This window comes from Perognathus longimembris, chromosome 11, assembly GCF_023159225.1.
Source record: "Perognathus longimembris pacificus isolate PPM17 chromosome 11, ASM2315922v1, whole genome shotgun sequence".
Lineage (NCBI taxonomy): Eukaryota > Metazoa > Chordata > Mammalia > Rodentia > Heteromyidae > Perognathus > Perognathus longimembris.
This window is the reverse complement of record NC_063171.1, coordinates 66,504,948-66,523,330: the sequence shown is the minus strand read 5'-3', so window position 1 is coordinate 66,523,330 and position 18,383 is coordinate 66,504,948. Positions and strand designations below refer to the sequence as shown.

The window sequence follows — 18,383 nt, the reverse complement described above, 5'->3', positions numbered from 1 at the left end:
TGAGCAACATATAACACATATGCAAGTCTGAAATACCATAGTGAAACTCCTCAGTGCAATTAGTACACAGTTAATGAATGGCAGAAAAGTTGAAGGCCCAGCTCAGGGGGGCAACCAACAGGAATGGGGAAGGCCAAGGAAGAAGGTGAATGGCGGTGAATGAAAGATGAATGAACCAACTGAAATTGCTTGTTTTAAGGGGAGGAAAATGAGGGGGGAGTAACCATATGGGGAATGTACAGAAATGCATTTTTATTATGTGTGGGAATGTCACAGTGAACACCTCCCTTGTGCAACTAATGTATGCTAATTAAAAAAAACCTAAAAAATGACAAAAGCAAAAATGGTTGGTGTGGTTCAATTAATAAAGGACCTTTCTAAGGTAAGGCCCAGAGTTTAAATTCCCCAGCTGCTCAAAGAATGTATGAATACGTTTTTATATTGAATGAATGTCAGATGAGAAACTTGTTGAACATATTTCTATGCAGAAGAAAAGCCACTAACATGATTGCTTCAGTTTTTTTAAAAGAAAGTTTTAGAAATTCTTTAAAGAAAGTAAAATTTAGAAACTGATGCATAAAATGTTTGAGAAAATGTATCTTTTCTTTTTTTCTAGGTCTAGAAGGCTGGGAAAAAAGACTTGTTATATCTGACAGAGCTCATATTGGTATGGATTACATTTATTTAAACTATCTTATAAAATTTTTCAAATGCGGGGCTGGGAATATGGTCTAGTTGTAGAGTGCTTGCCTCGTATACATGAAGCCCTGAGTTTAATTCCTCAGCACCACCTAAACAGAAAAAGCCAGAAGTAACACACTGTAGCTCAAGAGGCAGAGTGCTAGCCTTGAGCAAAAAGAAGCCAGGGAAGGTATTCAGGCCCTGAGTCCAAGCTCCAGGACTGGCAAAAAATAAAAAAATAAAAAAATGAAATCCTTTATGATTGATTTTGTCTCTTAGTCTCAATTTAACCTAAGGAGGATAGATTGTAGTAGAGTTCCAAATACATAAGATCTTTCTGATTTTTCCCCCTTTTTTGACAGGGCTAAGCTGAAATAGCACCTATTTCTGAAGATAGGATTAAGATTAGCAAAGGAATAACAAACAGTTTTCACAAGACATCTTTATTTCTGTTAAAGAACAAACCATATCAAATTACAAAGAGCATTTATTTGCATAGAGTAAATATTGTAAGATTACATCTACCCATTGTCAAATCTTTAGAATGACTCTTTGTGCCTACAATGTAATAATTACTGCCTTTTATTCAGTCCAATCTCCATTGATTAGAAGAAACTAGATTACTTTTAACTGCCACTAGTAAATTTTGGCTTACTCTCCCCTGTTACTGTTTCTGAACCATTTCAGACTAATTAGCCTTTGCACAGTTGAGACAATAGCCAAAAAAGAACAGTAACTGTAAACTATGTAAGATTCTTCAGTATGATTGATCTGAACTGGAACTATTTAAACTTGTATGTAGCCTCAGGCAGTAGCTGCTAAAGACTTAGTACTGACCTCTCTTTAAGTGGCAGCCTTGTCACAGTTTTTGTAAAATGTCTCAGTTGAGTATAGAAATCAGACAATGGTGTCTTCAGAAACAGCCCTATGGATTTAGAGCCTGGGAATAATATTAGTAACCAACCAAATAACTCATTTGAAGTGAACTGTACTGAAATTATCTTACAGTTAGCGTGAGTGTGCCTTCTCTGTCACTACATTGCTTGTCATGGGCTTCTTAATATGTGAAATTAAGAAACAATTCAGTGTTGTCATTGCAAAACATCTTTACTTGAGTCTAGTTGCTCTGGGAGTTCTCTGAGCGGGCTGGTTCCCTTTGTACTGCACGCAGGACGTGGAGAGCTGTTTGTCAGTGCGAGCAAGTGGGATTTCCCGGCCTCCTCCATGCAGACCAGCTGTGCAAGCCCTCATGACTGCGTGCTGACTCAGCACGGCACAGTGTGGTGACAAGCTACTGAGCAGTTTCTACTCCACCGGGCAGCCAGAGGCAGTGTCAAGGCAGGAGAGGGTCAGAGATGCAGGGTAGCAGCAAAGTAGTTGCTTTATACCATGACACATAGAAATTCTTGTTATTTTACTTACATTTTTATTCTATTTCTTTGATAATGATTTTCCTTTTCCACAAATGTCTTTAGAAACATTTCTGACGAGGTAGATTGATCCTAGACATGAACTGAGACTAAAATTTAGATGTTAGTAATAGTACATGTAATATATTGTATATATTGTATATGTTTGTATGTATACAAAACATGTACAGTAATACTAACAGTTTTATAATGGTGGAAAGGAGCAAATCATGTCATTTGGAATGTAACATTTCAGATCTTTGTTTCTCTCTACCTTCCTGGGTCTGAAAGGACAGTTCTTTGAGCCCCATTGCAAATTTTTTCTATAATAACAACAGATTAAATACTTGTAAAATGTGTTAGGTGCTAAGGAGCAGTGTAAGAACAGGCACCACGAGCTTTTGGATCCAGATCTTGATTATAGGTTTTCTGCTCAGGCATGTGCTCCTCCTCAAATAAGCTTGTGGCCATGGGGGAAAGATGAACGGTTGTTTCAGTCATGTTTTTGCTCAGCAACTATCTCAGGTGCTCTACCCAACTAGGTCTTAATGGACATACTTGGAATATGTGTTCTGGCCAGGCACCAGGGACTCACGCCTGTAATCCTAGATGCTCAGGAGGCTGAGATCTGAGGATTATGGTTTGAAGTCAGCCTAGGCAGAAAAGTCTGAGACGCTTATCTCCAATTAACTAGCAAAAAGCCATCAAGTGATAGAATACCAGCCATGAGTGAAAAGCCAAGTGAGACCCTGAGTAGTATTCAAGCCCCAGTATCAGCACTATATATGTATGTGTGTGTGTGTGTTATGTGTGTGTATGTATATGTATATATATACATACACATATATGAACTGCTTCAGATTAATATTTGCACTGTATCTTTTCTGTCTGCTAGTAATCTTCAACTGATTTGTATCTTTATGTTTATGCTACATTTCTTACATACAAAATAGAGTTACGCTGGACACTGTAGCTCAGCCCTGAGCTACTCAGGAGACTGAGATCTGAGGATGATAGTTTGAAGCCAGCCTGGACAGGAAAGTCCATGAGACTCATCTCCAGTTAGCCACTAAAAAACCGGAAGTGGAGCTGTGGTTCAAAGCAATAGAGTGCAAGCCTTGAGCAAAAAAAGCTTAGGGATAGCACCTAGACCCTGAGTTGAAGTCCAATAACTGACAAAATATAAAGAGTTGAGTCTTCGTTGAGCATTTGTTATATTATCTCTACTACTAGCTTATTACGTATACTTACTTTACAAATTTAGTAGGTGCTAGAGGCTTCATAATATATATCCTTAACAAAAACCTACCTGCAAATAATGTTTGCCTTACCTAGTTCTTCCAGTAGCATGATTCCATGTCCTTGTCTACTCTTGTGCTATTACTATAATTTATTTCATGACTACAATATATTGTTAACTCTACAGTACATTATTAATGTTTTTGCTTTGAATGGTCTATTTGAAATTTTTTTTAATTGTTGAGTACTTCCCTACATTATTAACATAGTTGAGCAACTGATGCAAGGATTTCTTATGTCATCCTTTTGCTTGTCCCCCTGAATCTCACAACTTAGTTCTTAGTAAGAGAGATACTTATTGAGGAAAAGTGGTCTGGGAAGGGCTACTGGTTAAACCATTTTAACTCTGAATTGCAGATTTGTTGGGCGTCTGTTATTTTGTTCTTCTGTGTTGAATGGCTGCCCTGTGCCGGGTGTGATGCTCAGCACTGAGGATTTAAGAGGAGGAAAGACAAAAAAATTCCCTAGTGGGGCTTATAGTACGGCAGTGAACATAAACAAGGTGCAAAGGTAGTAAGTGTGTCGGCACAGAAAGGTCAAAGAAAGGAGCCCCAGGTATGGTCGGGCAGTTTGGAGAGGTAGATGGGAACCTGTAATTTCAGATGAAGTGGCTAAGCCGCTTCCCTGAAAAGCAGCATTTCAGTCAGCCCTGGAGCAAGGTGTGAGAAAGCCAGAGCAGATGCCTGTATGGAGGCTTGCACTGAATGCATTGTAACCCGAGTGTGTTAAGAGGACTTAACAACATGCCATTTCTGTCACCCTTCCTGCTGTCTAGGCTGCCAAAAATGGAAGGAATATTCAAAGTAACTTCAAAGACTATTCTTCCTAAATAGTAATTGTAGGCCTGGGTATGTTGCTCAGGGTGGGAGTACTTGCCCGGGATTTGTAAAGCCTATCCCCAACTCCTTAATGAAATCCAAACTGTTATTTGTGAGGCATTAAGGCTTTGTGCCATGATGAAGTCTTCTAAAACTCACTGTTTGGATTACACTGAGAGCTTCCTGGGGTCTGGGGAAACATTAAGTTTATGGCAGGGTACTAAATTAATTTCTGAAAGCATAATTCTTTGTTTTCCTTCAAGCATTTATTTGTGGCTTGCCACTTGCCTTTTAACTTCTTAACAATAGAATAGAATTTAAATGCAATTGCATTTTACCTAGTAGAGTACATCCTCTACCTCAGTCATGCCATAACTGGTTTGCAAAGCTGGAATGTAATGATGAATCCTAGCCCCTCAGTAAATAAGAAAGACTATTGTCTGGGCAGCAAGATAGGGGCATAAAGAAAAACTAATTTCCTATAGCATTTGATAGGAGCTTATTGGCCAGAGTCTTGAAGCCACATGTAGCACCTATTTTAAAGTTCACAAAAACACACATTCTACTCTGTTCATCACTACCTTCCTAGTACCTTGGAAAGCCACTGTGACAATGCTTTGTAGTCATTGTCTGCTGCCTTTCATTAAGGTGGCTTCTGATCTTACTGCTCCTACGCCTCATCACACAGTACTTTGAGCAAATTATATAAAATTGTACATTATGTCATCTTTTTTCTTTCCTCTTTTTTTTTTTTTTCCTTCTTGCCAGTCTTGGGACTTGAACTCTGGGCCTAGGTGCTGTCCCTCAACTTGGACCATGATACCACTTCTGGCTTTTTCTAAGTAGTTTATTTGGAGATAAGAGTCTCACCAACTTTCCTGCCTGAGCTGGCTTTGAGCAGTGATCCTCAGATTTAGGATTACTAGGTGTGAACCACCAGCACCTGGCTATGTAATTTTTCTTTTCTTTTCTTTCTCTCTTTCTTTCTTTCTTTTTTTTTTTTGCCAGTCCTGGGGCTTGAACTCAGGGCCTGGGCACTGTCCCTGAGCTTTTTTGCTCAAGGCTAGCACTGTACTACTTGAACCCTGGTGCCACTTCCAGCTTTTTCTGTTTATGTGGTACTGAGGAATCAAACCCAGGGCTTCTTGCATGCTAGGCAAGGAAGGACTCTACCACTAAGCCACCTTCCCAGTCCCTTGGCTATGTAATTTTAAGAATGTTATGTTTACCTACTTATGTGTCACCAGTGCAGATATTTGGTTTACTGGATAATTTTAAATGACATAATGGAAATTTAAAGTCTGTAAGTATCAAGCTCCACTAGTAAGAGCATCAGGTGCTTGCTAATCATCCAAAGCTGCGGCTATCACCTTGCACAACAGGGGAGCCTGCCTTGATCTTTTCATAAGTGTCTGGAAAGCAGGGGACTAGAGGAGTGTGCTTCTAGCCAGGTTTAATGGCACTAGTCTAGCTTCATTGTCTGGAACTTCACTGTTCTTCTAGTGCTACTTTTTTTTTTTTTTGCCAGTCCTGGGCCTTGGACTCAGGGCCTGAGCACTGTCCCTGGCTTCTTCTTGCTCAAGGCTAGCACTCTGCCACTTGAGTCACAGCGCCACTTCTGGCCATTTTCTGTATATGTGGTGCTGGGGAATCGAACCCAGGGCTTCAAGTATACGAGGCAAGCGCTCTTGCCACTAGGCCACATCCCCAGCCCCTCTAGTGCTACTTTTATTGTTTAGAAGTTCTGTTACAAATGTTACCACTAATTCCAAGATTCTTACATCAGTCCTTTTTAACACCTCTACATTTCAACTTACTAAGAACTTATACACTTAAAATGGGTGAGTTTTTTGGCCTGTAAATTCTGTTTCCATATAGCTGTTTAAAAACAAAAAGAAAACAAAAACAAAAAAAAATAAGAAATAAACCTTGGTTACAAATTCAGAGATCATAATTCTAGGGCTGCCTCATCATAAACTAGCTATTTATTCAATCAGTAACTATTTGGGAACTTGTTGGCACAGGAAGTTAGTAGACTAAATGGATATTGTCCTAATATCTTTGCATATTAGTGGGGGGAGAGGGGAATCTGAATGTGCACAAAGTTCTAGAAAGCGGCATATTCAGCCCAGGAGATGCTTGTATATATATGCCTGGTACTCTGCAAACTGAACTTTTTAAGAATAAGTCAGTTGGCATTATAATCTCACTCCTGACATTACCACTTGTTCAAATGTATCCATATAATTTGTCATAGTGAATTAAGGCTGAAATGACTTTGAGCCTCCGTAATTTGAAGCACAATATGTTTCTTGTGTCTTTATTTCAACAGCAACTGTGGTTTTGTTTTATTTCTCCTTAGTATTTGATTTTCATCAAGCAGCTGATGGGATCCAGGAACAACAAAGACAAGAACAAGCAGGAAAAAAGTATGGTTTTTAAAAATATATAATTTTATTGTTGTTATTGTTGTATAGACGGTTACTGCTTCAAAAGTCAGGTAGTGACTACACTTCTTTGGGGATGTCATCCTTCTTTCACTTTTCCCCAGTATGATTTTGTTCCCCCAATATGTTTTTTTTTTAATTTTAAAATTGTTTTGGGTGTAGTTAAACATGTACTTATCCTTATGTAAGTTTCAGGCTAGAAGTTTAAATATTTTTTTAATTCCGAGAAAACCAGTAAAATTATGAAAGTAAACTCGTAAGAAACAGTACAAATAGGAAATAGTCATGTGAATTCATTTTTTAATCTTACCACAATACCTGCCATTGTCGTAATAACTCAAAGCTTGTTGTAATTTGTTTTCAAGTTTGGGTACCACAAAAAAGGGCATTGGCCCAGTTTATTCTTCCAAAGCTGCTCGAAGTGGACTTCGGATGTGTGATCTTATGTCTGACTTCAGTGGCTTCTCTGAGAGGTAACTAGCTTGTGTTTCAAAGAACAAACAGATTTTAAAGAAATACCAAGATCAGTATTCTATATGTAGTGATAGTTTTTTAAGCCATCACTTAAATGCAAAGTTATTTTTGCTGCCTTCTAATTAGTTCTTAGTTTCAGATTTAGCTGATGAGAAATCCCATGGTAATGAGATAGGAGCAATATCACAAGAAGACAAGGCCAGACTGTGTTCAGGGCTGGTGTGTGAAGTGGTTTCCTGAGAAGCAGTGCTTCTCGGGGGCGTGTTCCCCACGTCCCAGCGGCTGAGCTTTGGGTTTACAGATCCAAAGACAGTGTGCTCCTCAGCTCCTGGTCAGTTACTCAAGAATCCTTTAAAAATGGAGCTGCCCCAGTGATGGTGTTCTCTGTGGAAGCTCTCGGGTGGAAACCTAGTGACCAGACCGCTGTGCGCTAGGGAGCAGCAGCATTGCTGGAGTGACAAGCTTACCGCACTCCTTTCTTTTAAGTGCCGTGTGCTTGCTGCAGGGCGGCTCCACTGAGACTCGAGACAAAGTGCAAGTACCTACCTCTGTCTCTTTTACATCATGTGAACTATGCTCTTTGTTTTTTTTTTTTTTGCCAGTCCTGGGCCTTGGACTCAGGGCCTGAGCGCTGTCCCTGGCTTCTTTTTGCTCAAGGCTAGCACTCTGCCACTTGAGCCACAGCACCACTTCTGGCCATTTTCTGTATATGTGGTGCTGGGGAATCGAACCCAGGGCCTCATGTAAATGAGGCAGGCACTCTTGCCTCTAGGCCATATCCCCAGCCCTGGTCTTTGTTTTTTTACCCAAAAAAAAATTAAAATTGAATGCAGATTTAAGCCTTTTTGTGTTTTTACAGGTTTCATTCTATTTTTCTTCTTTCCCAGCACACATGTTACCCTAATTATGCTTAGTTTTAAACTTGAAAATAAATATCCTGGGAGTATCATTTGTTCATACAGATGATTTCCTTTGTTAAATTTTATTTCTCAAAAAACTATCATTAGCTGGGTACTGGTGGCCCACACTTGTAATCCTATCATCTCAGGAGGCTGAAATCTGAGGGTTGTGGTTCAAAGCCAGCCTAGGCAAAAGTCTGTGAGACACTTATCTTCAATTAATCACCAAAAAAGCTGAAGTGGGTCTGTGGCTCAAGTAGTAGAGTGTTAACTTGGAACAAAAAGGCTGAAGAACAGCACCCAGGCCCTGAGTTCAAGCCCCAGGACCATCACAAGGGGAAAAAAGACAACTGTCTTGAGCCTCAGGAATAATGTGCTATTAAGACCACTCAGGGTCTGCAGAAGCCATTTATTTGTATTGACTGTTTGAAATATTTTTGAAAAGAGCTAGTGTTGTTAATTTCTCTGTATTTATTAGGTTCAAACTTCTGGCTAACCAGTATAAATCTATATATCCTACTTTGGAAGTAGACATTGAAGGTGAATTACAGAAACTCAAGGTAATGCTTTCTGAGCTCTTTAATATGCTTTAAAAATTGATTTCCAAATTGATAAGTAGATCTTTTAGTAAATCCAGTTTTGTGTAAAAATGGCAAAAGATGGGGCTGGGAATATGGCCTAGTGGTAGAGTGCTCACCTCGTATACATGAAACCCTGGCTTCAATTCCCCAGCACCACATATGTAGAAAAAGTCAGAAGTGGCGCTGTGGCTCAAGTGGCAGAGTGCTAGCCTTGAGCAAAAAGAAGCCAGGGACAGTGCTCAGGGCCTGAGTCCAAGGCCCAGGACTGGAAAAAACAACAAAAAAACTGGCAAAAGACATTGACCAGTTATGCCTGGAGCTGGCATGTTTGAGTGACGACACTGTGTGGTGTAGGTGGGACATTAGACGGGAGCAGGAGTAGAGCATGGGCCTTGCATGTAATGGTAGGTAATGTAGCTTTTGTTCTGGGGATATGAAGAGCTGTTGGTTCATTCTGAGCCTAGACTTGCACTTATCATAAATAACTATGGTATAGATCAGCAAAGGGACAGTGTAGGGTGATACGTAAAACTAACCAGACTATTTAGGAGTGATGATGACCCTCCCCTCCCCCCTCCCCCCTCACCCCAGTCAATTTCTTTAGCATTGCATCGATGAGGCCTACCCCTGGCAGATTTTACCTGTTAGAGGTGATTAAGTTAGTCAGCAGTATGGAGGCTCTACAGTTATTGATGAACTGTGTATATGCTAATTATAATAATCAATTCCCGGAGTCTACAAACTATAAGTTGTTCTAGAATAGTCTTCAATGAATAGTCTGTTTGTATTTCCAACTTAAAAATATTTCCAAAATATTAGATATTTGTAATTCAGTGCTTTTGACTGTTGTTTAGAAAGTAGACTACCATCTTTTTGTTCTGTTATGCAACAATATTTTAAATTTATTATTAGCAACTTGGATGTGCCTAAGTATAGATATGGCTTTTCAGGTCTACTTACACATCTTCCATGTGAATGTGAAGTAGATGAAGAATAGTAAGTGGAATTGGGTAAGAAGATTTTCATAGGTGGTAGGGGTTCTTATTTTTTTTTTTTTTTAAATGATGCTGCACAATTTGAGCAGTGCTTCTAGTTCTAGCTGTTCTGGTTAATTGGAGATAAGAGTCTCCAAGTTTGTCTACCTGGGCTGGCTCCATACCCTAATTCTCAGATCACAGCTTCCTGAATAACTAGGATTATAGGTGTGAACCATTGGTGCCCAGCTCTACTTTGCATTTATCAGTTTTCACAGTTATAAAGTCAGGAAATTATACTTGTACTGGTTATTTTGTGAATACATTGGTGTACATGGAAACTGGTTTTTGTCTTTGTGCATAGGGTTATATGGAAAGGATTAAACCAATGGTGAGAGATGGAGTTTATTTCCTATATGAGGCCCTACATGGACCACCAAAGAAAATCTTGGTAGAAGGTGCAAATGCAGCACTATTAGATATTGATTTTGGTAAGTGCCATGTGACTCTTAGGGAGCCTGACTGAGCTTAAAGTACTTAAGATGTAAACAATGAATGCCAACAGCAAGGAGCTCCAAGTCGATGCTTTCAGCTCGTGCTCAGACATGGTGGAAATTTGTCATCTCATGCCAAAGTTTTTTTTTAAAGAGACATTGTAGGAAACACAATATATGTACTAGCTTTGGTACTTCACTGGGGGGGGGGGGGGAATGTAGTCATTTGGAATCAGTGGATTTGGAGTTCTGTGAATTATTAAGTTCATTAGTTGGTTCATTAATCCAAGCCTCATTTCTCTGGAGTGATAAAATAATGACATTCTATGGTAGAATGTTCTTTTATTCAACCTTTGTTTAAAGAAATATACAGGAGCCAGATACTGGTGGCTCACTCCTATAATCCTAGCTACTCAAGAAGCTGAAATCTGAGGATTGTGGTTTCAAAGACAACTGGGGCAGGAAAGTCCATGAGACTCTTATCTCCAATTAACTACCAGAAAACTGGAAGTGGTGCTGTGGCTTGAAAAAAAGCGTATACATTAAACATGCATTTTGCTAGACCTGTGAGAGCCTATTTACGCCAATTCTTCCTGAGCATGAGGCTTTACGGGTGGATTCAGAGATTTTTCTCTATCCCCAGAAGGTCAATGCTTATCTTCTTTGAATTGAACTACTATCCCTCTTTATTTGTAGCTACTTTATTGATGATTGCATCCAATCATAATTACCCCCAAATTATGCTGCTCATTCTCAGCTAGGTCTGACATTTCACTGGCTTTTGACCCCTAGTAAACTAAAGTGAGTGTGTTTCTCCATAATGGATATGGGTTTGTGATATCACCTCTGCCTAGCCAGTGGGAAGAAAGCCGAATCTCAACTAGCAGAGTGAACAATTAGTGTGAAGGAGGGAAAAAGTGCACCACTCTTTACCATTCCTGTAACTTGAGATTATACCTGGATAGACACCCAGAGCTGGGGATTATGTGGAATGTCACATAATTCTTACCGCGTAGCTGTCACTCCAGGTTGCTGCTGCACCTTAAATACCTGTATCAGGTAGCTGGTTCTGTTAGAATGTATGGGTGGACTTCTGAGAAAATCCCACGGCAGAGCTGAGGCAGCATGTGCCCACCAGCTCCTCTCTTCGCACAAAGCTCTCCACCTGTGCATTTACCTCCACACAAAGGAAAGGCGGCGTTGAGCCCTTGAGGAGGGCAGGGGCAGTTCTGCTCTGTCAAATCTCTCAGAAACCTACGATCTACTCAAGTGTAGAGTTTGCGAAGGTAATTCTCTTTTAAAGTGTATACGAAAGTATGCCTGTCTTAATGCTTGTTTCTGTTTTAGGGACTTACCCTTTCGTAACTTCGTCAAACTGTACGGTTGGAGGTGTTTGTACGGGTTTGGGTATGCCACCTCAGAACGTTGGAGAAGTGTATGGAGTAGTGAAGGCTTATACCACTAGAGTTGGTATTGGCGCCTTCCCTACAGAACAGGACAATGTAAGTCTATTTCTCAGGAAATCCAGTTAAAACTATGGAAAGAAAAAGGCATGCCTGTGGTACGTTTTCCCCCCTTAATGAACTCTGGTATCCTGTGCTTTTCCTTTCATTTAATATCAAAGTATGGTCAGAATAATTGGCTGGATTCTTCTATTATTACTGGTGTGTTAGCTTTCCATTCTTGTGACAAACTTGCTCAGATCACAGCCTCCTGAGTAGCTAGGATTACAGATGTGAGCCACCTGCGCCTGGCTGGCATCCTAATTTCTAAGTTCTGTTTTTCATTCTCTAGGAAATCGGAGAATTATTACAAACAAGGGGTATGGAGTTTGGTGTCACTACTGGAAGGAAAAGAAGATGTGGTTGGCTGGACCTAGTTTCAATCAAATACGCTCATATGATCAATGGATTTACTGCGTGAGTGGTCTCTCCACATTTTAGGAAATCGTAGGAGAGTTGTTGGCCCTGTTTGATTTAGGTAAAGCCCTGGTAGAAAAATCTCACTCCTAGTCTCCAAATTGAAATTGTAGTTCTAGGTAGAAGTGGCAGGAGAGAGACCCCAATTCTGTTCTTAGCTCTTCAGTGTTAGCATAAAAGAATCACAGTGGTTCCAGGCACCTGTGGCTCATGCTGTACTCCTAGCTACTCAGGAGACTGAGAATCACGGTTCAAAGCCAGCCTGGGCAGGAAAGTCTGTGAGACTCATCTCCAATGAACCACCAGAAAACTGAAAGTGAAGCTGTGGCTCAGAGTGGTAGAGCACTAGCCTTGAGCTGAAGATGAAGAGCTCGTGGACAGTGTCCAGGCCCAGAGTTCAAACCGCAAGACCAACAAAGAAAAAAAAAATTACAATAGTCTCACATGTAAGAAAGTGCCGAAGGCAAGCTAAGTAGGTTAGAGGATGCACAATGTACATCTACAGAATGGAGTCAGCTTAGAATGGGGTTAGTGTAGCAAGAGTGCATCAGCTTAACATCTGACATGCTCTTGTGCCTGGGTGAATTCATCTTTCTCAGTCATTATTTCATCATCCTTGAAAGTGAAATTGTGCTATTACCTATTTCAGAGGAGGTGCGTTGACAGTGAGGTGAGAAATGTAGTGAGGTTAGAAAGCTCACTGCCTGACTCACTGAGACTATGCACTAAAAGTTATTAACGTTAATAGGTAAGTAAATGTGTTATCATATTTATATCAATTAGGCTGAGCTACCAAATAGTAAAAGATTTTTTTTTAATTGTGGAGAAGAATCCCAAGGCTATGGTTTTATCTACTCTTCAGAGATTTTCCCTTAGTCCGTTTTTTGGGTAATTTTGATGTATCATGAAGGGGTCCCTGAGGTAGTTTCTTTACTCATGAAGGGTGGAAGTGATGGTAGCCAGGAGGGCGGGCTCAGGGCATGTATGCGAGTGCACTTCATCCTGTGGTCCCCACGTGGGTCGGTGATCTCTGCTGTGTCCCAGAGTGGGGCACAGAGTGCACCTGTAACCACTCCAGGTGCCTCCCACGACCAGTGTTGTCATCAGAAGCCTGAGCGAGAGTATCTGGAGCCACCAGTGAAGAAGAAAGTAACACAGTGGAGGAGTAGATATCAATGCATGCCATGCCTTAAAATACTGTCCTAACCTGTTTTCAGAATTGCATTGGAACTTTGAGCTTTGCATGAGTTTTCTCCTACTCTCACATGAATCAGATTAAGTATTAAGAGTTGATGTTTAACACTGCCTTTCTTCAAAATTAGGTTGGCCCTTACCAAGTTGGACATTTTGGACATGTTTACAGAAATCAAAGTTGGAGTGGCTTACAAGTTAGATGGTGAAATCATACCTCATTTTCCAGGTACTCTTCCCCCCCCCCCACCTCTTCAGTCTGTTTAAAGATTTTTATTTATTATTTTTGCCATCTGGGGCTTGAACTCTGGACCTAGGCCTGGGCATTGTCTCTGAGCTTCTTTTGCTCAAGGCACCCTATCACTTGACTTTTTTTTCTGAGTAATTTATTGGAGAGAGTCTCATAAACTATCCTGCCTAGGCTGGCTTGGAACTGCCATCCTCAGATCTCATCCTCCTGAGCAGCTAGGGCTGCAGGTGTAAGCTACCGGCGCCTGGCCTTAAAGATTTTCAAAGGCTGCTTTTCCATGGTAACATGCCAAGGAACCAAGATGGAACTTCTAGCATGTTCCAAAGTTAGATTTGATGACTAGACAATTGAGGAATAGATAAATCTGTGAAACCAGTGAGGTCCTGTGAGCTGGACTTGGCCAAGATGCCATTTATAATCTGGCTCTGTCATTAACAGGGGTGCCTCGGTTTCAGTGTCACCTTGAGCCTGTGTCTAACCATCTTCAGAATGACTAGATATCCCTTTTCCCCAGTGCGTAGAGGAAGGTCTCACTACTGTCTCAACTAGCTGTTGTGCTGAATGGGGCAGAACCCCCTGAAGATTTAGCCTCTCGGTCACAGATAGCCAGTTGTGAAAAGTAGTTCAGGTTTGGAGGTTACTTGGTGGTCATTATTTTTTATTGGGACATTGCCCCCAGCACCTTGATAATCCTTAATTTCATTTTGAAATGAAAACAGACTGATGCCTTTGTCGATTACTTGTCTTCCAACTGGTTCCTTCTGTTAGCTTGAGTGCTGTGCCTAATGCTAATGAAGCCCACCTTGTCTCTGAAGGAGGTGGGGTGGCCAGGCTTTGGTCTTTGGGGATCCTATCCTTTCTTGCTGTCAGGTTTCCCAGTCCTGTGTTAGCCATCAGCCCTGGAGTTTAGAGGAGATAGTCATCTCTGAGCCCTTTCACAATACTGCTCCTGTTCTTACTGCTGCCGCTCATTATCTGGTGGGTTTCTGGCCTCTTTAAGTACTTTCTCTTCTCCTTTTGGGACAAGGTGTATACATGTATTAAACTTTGATAATCCTTCTGTAATCCTTGGGGTTCATTATCCTTCCTTATTTCTCTTTGTTCTTCAGACTTGATCATTTCTACGGATTGACTATAATTAATGACTAGATTGTTCTGTCAATCTAGTCCTTACTGGCATTTTTCCATAGTTCACATATAATGACTCAATTTTCTTTTTCTCTTTTTAAGCTTAACACTTTCTTTTTTTTTTGGCCAGTCCTGGGCCTTGGACTCAGGGCCTGAGCACTGTCCCTGGCTTCTTCCCGCTCAAGGCTAGCACTCTGCCACTTGAGCCACAGCGCCTCTTCTGGCCGTTTTTTCTGTATATGTGGTGCTGGGGAATCGAACCTAGGGCCTCGTGTATCTGAGGCAGGCACTCTTGCCACTAGGCTATATCCCCAGCCCCTTAACACTTTCTTAATGACTGAATTTTCTTAATATTAGCTCCTTTCCTGTTAGCGTAACATCGGAATCATCTTGAGTTTGGTTTCTCCTCACTAATCTACTCCTTCGTTGTGAAATCCCCAATGACTGTTTGTGCCTGGTGACTCTGTAGACCACAGCGCAGAGACTGAGATTCTGCTGTCTTCCTCTCAGTAGTATTGATTCTTGTTTTAGGGCTCCATCTACTTGAGACCAGTCGTCTCTAAGTTGTATTGCTTGGTTTTGTGCTAATAAACTTATGGAAAGCCCAAGATGTTCCCTACGCACGTGTATCAGTCTAGCAATTCTCTCTCCTCTGGATCTTGGTGGAGCATTAGGCTTCATCGGGGGCTGGGGCGGGGGGTGTGGGGAGGTTGACGGTGGCTTTAATCTTAAGGAATAACCTTTCTGGCATACCAGCTGGAAGCCAGATCATTTACTAAAGGGTGCTCATGAGCTCTTTCCAGAATCTAGCAATGCAGAGCTTCTGTACACCTGTTCCTTCACCAGCCCTGTTTGACCCTAGTTTTTGCCCTCGGTGGTACAGCAGCTGCCGTCTTTACTTTGCAGTTCTGCCTGTTGCATCAGCAGTCTAGCTATGGCCATGGCCATCTGGCCGTGGCATTCTACCATTCTTCTGGGGCCCTGTGTCTACAGCTCCCTCTGCTCCCTCCCTTGCCAATCTGACTGTTTCTGCTTCACTTGCGATCTGCCACCTTCCTCCTCAGTTGGTGGAGCTGCCATTTTCTGCCCATGCCTGTGTCCTGAGAGGACTTGCTCTAAGTTTCCTTTCTGTCTCTTTGTCTCCCTTCCTGGCATTAGTCTTCAGTTGTCATAGTTTCAGAACTGGTCTGGAACCATGTGTTTGATCATGGCTGAAAATGGCGGTCCCTGGCAGTGATCACCGTCATGGGTGGTGGAGTTGCTATTAAGCAATAAGCTATTAAGCATTCTTGTCACACTAATGCAAAGCAAAACACTGGCAATCTCTGAGGAATTGAGAACTAAGAACATTGAACACTCAGCACACTGGGACAGTGGGAATGGATGGCTCTTGATGAATGCTATTCATGAAGATGACTAGGGCAGTTTAAGGCAAAATGTGTCAGAAGCCTTTTTCAGCATTATCTGGAGAGAATTTCATCTCCTATAGGGAGAGGAGGGAGGGAAGAGGATTAGCTTTAGGACTTGGTTACATAGACAGTAGAGCTCCAAAGAATGTTGTAGTTTCAACTGCCAACAAATCTGCTGTGACAAGGCCCCTTGCTATGACAAGATGTTGGCTGAGACAGTGGGTTGATGCAGTTAAAACCTTCAGGGCCTTGAAGGGCCCCATGTGACTGTCTTAGATCTACCTCTGTTTTCCCTCCTCATCAGCAGAGAATCTAAAGGCTGAATTCCAATCAAGAAAGCCCTTATACAGAAAGGGACCAGGTTCTACATGGTCTGTGGGACCCGCTTAGCATTTAGCAGCAGGTAGTGCGCATCAAGGGAGAAGCCGTGGAAGGGCCATGTTGGTGAGAGTATACTGATAATGCGCACCCTCCCATGAGGCGTTGACAGCTGGCTGTGTACAACTAAGAATGTGCTGGGACAAACTAGATGGAGAGGATGTGTCATAACTACTGTGGTAGACAGCGGAAGAGGAACCAGGATATTCACTGGGGCTGAGTCATTCGGCTCCAACCGTCTGAAGCTGAGTTCCCTAGAAACAGACTACTGTGGATATTTGCACCGGTTCCTAAGGACTCTGAGCAGTGAGCTGTGAAAGAAACGGGCAGGCAGGTGGAGAAAGAAGTTGGCCTGTGGTGTCACCCTGGGTGATCCTTTGGGGAGTTCTGGAGCTGTCCCACATTAGGCGGAATGGCCGAGTCCTCTGTGTCCCCACCCCGCCAGGTCATCAGATGCATACAGAAGCGTGAGGCCAGGGAGGCTCTGAAGTAAGAGTATGTGCAGGCGGTGCCCACAGTTCTGTCTTGATGGGAAAGCGGAACAGTGCACAGCACCCTTCGCCATTCTGGTAGGGGATACAGAGAAAATCTTAAGGTGAGGGCTGGGGATATGGCCTAGTGGCAAGAGTGCTTGCCTCGTATACATGAAGCCCTGGGTTCGATTCCCCAGCACCACATATATAGAAAACGGCCAGAGGTGGCGCTGTGGCTCAAGTGGCAGAGTGCTAGCCTTGAGCAAAAAGAAGCCAGGGACAGTGCTCAGGCCCTAAGTCCAAGGCCCAGGACTGGCCAAAAAAAAAAAAAAAAAAAAAAAGAAAATCTTAAGGTGAAATAATGAAAGATGTGTCAATCCCAACAACAGATTTCTCAGAAGATAAGTATGTGCAAGCCTTCTGTGAGGTTCTGCCATTACAAGATCCACGATTGATAGTATAGCAATGTGAAACGCTCTAAATATGGAAAGTTCTATGTCTGGCATCAGATGCCATTTCTCAGGACTGCTTTGATGGGAGTTGATTAGAACTGTGCGACCCTTCTCCACTGACAGTGAGTGATCACATACAACATACAGCTCTAGAAGTGTTTGCTTCAGGAAACCTCCCCACCTGGTGTATGTGTTGTTGTTACTTTTTGTTGCTGTTGTTACCTTTCAAAAACCTCAGAAAATTCTGAATTTCAACACATTTCTGATCCCAAGGATTTTAATAAGTGTGAGACTTGTCAGAAAGATAAACAATAAACAGGATGTACCATGAACATATATGCTCCTTAACTTTTAGCAAACCATGATGTCTTAAATAAAGTTGAGGTCCAATACAAGACTCTCCCAGGATGGAACACAGACATATCGAATGCACGGACGTTTAAAGAACTACCTGTAAATGCGCAGCGTTATGTTCGCTTCGTTGAAGATGAGCTTCAGATTCCAGGTAAACATTCTGTGAACTAGGATCTTTTTCTATTAAAAAGAAAAATAATCGTCTTGGGGAGCAGGGAACTGCAGATTGACCTCAGGGCCAATCTCTGTGCTGCTAGGTACGCCATACCGCAGGCAGCCCTTCTGTTTCTGCCTTAACTGACGTGTTTTGTTTTTTGTTTTTGGCCAGTCCTGGCCTTGGACTCGGCCTGAGCACTGTCCCTGCTAGGGGAAATAGGGACCTGAGAAAAGTGGGGGACCACCTCTCTCTCAACCCCCAGGTTTGGATGTGACGACTGATGGTCTTTGTGTCCTTTTGTCTTTCTCCAGTGAAATGGATTGGTGTAGGTAAATCCAGAGAGTCTATGATTCAACTCTTTTAAGGATGGCCAGGGGACGCAAGAAACACTCCTACAAGCGAGGGAAAAGACTCACTTCAATATTCCCTTATGACCTACAAGTTCCAGAATGAGGACATGGAGCGGGTGTGGAGCCTGGCTCCTGTTTCCAGGCTGGACGGTGGTGGCTGGTGTGGAGATAGGCGTGGGCATGTTCCAGTGCCAGCTTCCTTACCTGGCACAATGGCCGAATCGTCTGTTGCTCCTGCTGCTCACG

At 42.0% G+C, this 18,383-nt stretch overlaps 1 protein-coding gene across 1 annotated transcript in view; it reads left to right on the top strand.

The window, feature by feature from the left end:
* The window catches only part of Adss2 (adenylosuccinate synthase 2), a 31,613-nt gene extending 13,450 nt beyond the window's left edge, over window positions 1–18,163 (top strand). Inside the window, exons 4-13 of the mRNA XM_048357497.1 lie at window positions 617–667; window positions 6,570–6,636; window positions 7,020–7,127; window positions 8,506–8,587; window positions 9,947–10,073; window positions 11,424–11,578; window positions 11,871–11,995; window positions 13,318–13,415; window positions 17,632–17,781; window positions 18,099–18,163. Coding sequence (XP_048213454.1) covers window positions 617–667; window positions 6,570–6,636; window positions 7,020–7,127; window positions 8,506–8,587; window positions 9,947–10,073; window positions 11,424–11,578; window positions 11,871–11,995; window positions 13,318–13,415; window positions 17,632–17,781; window positions 18,099–18,151 — 1,016 coding nt within the window. The 3' untranslated portion in view covers window positions 18,152–18,163. The remainder of the gene's footprint in view (window positions 1–616; window positions 668–6,569; window positions 6,637–7,019; window positions 7,128–8,505; window positions 8,588–9,946; window positions 10,074–11,423; window positions 11,579–11,870; window positions 11,996–13,317; window positions 13,416–17,631; window positions 17,782–18,098) is intronic.
* The last annotated feature ends 220 nt before the right edge of the window (window positions 18,164–18,383 follow it).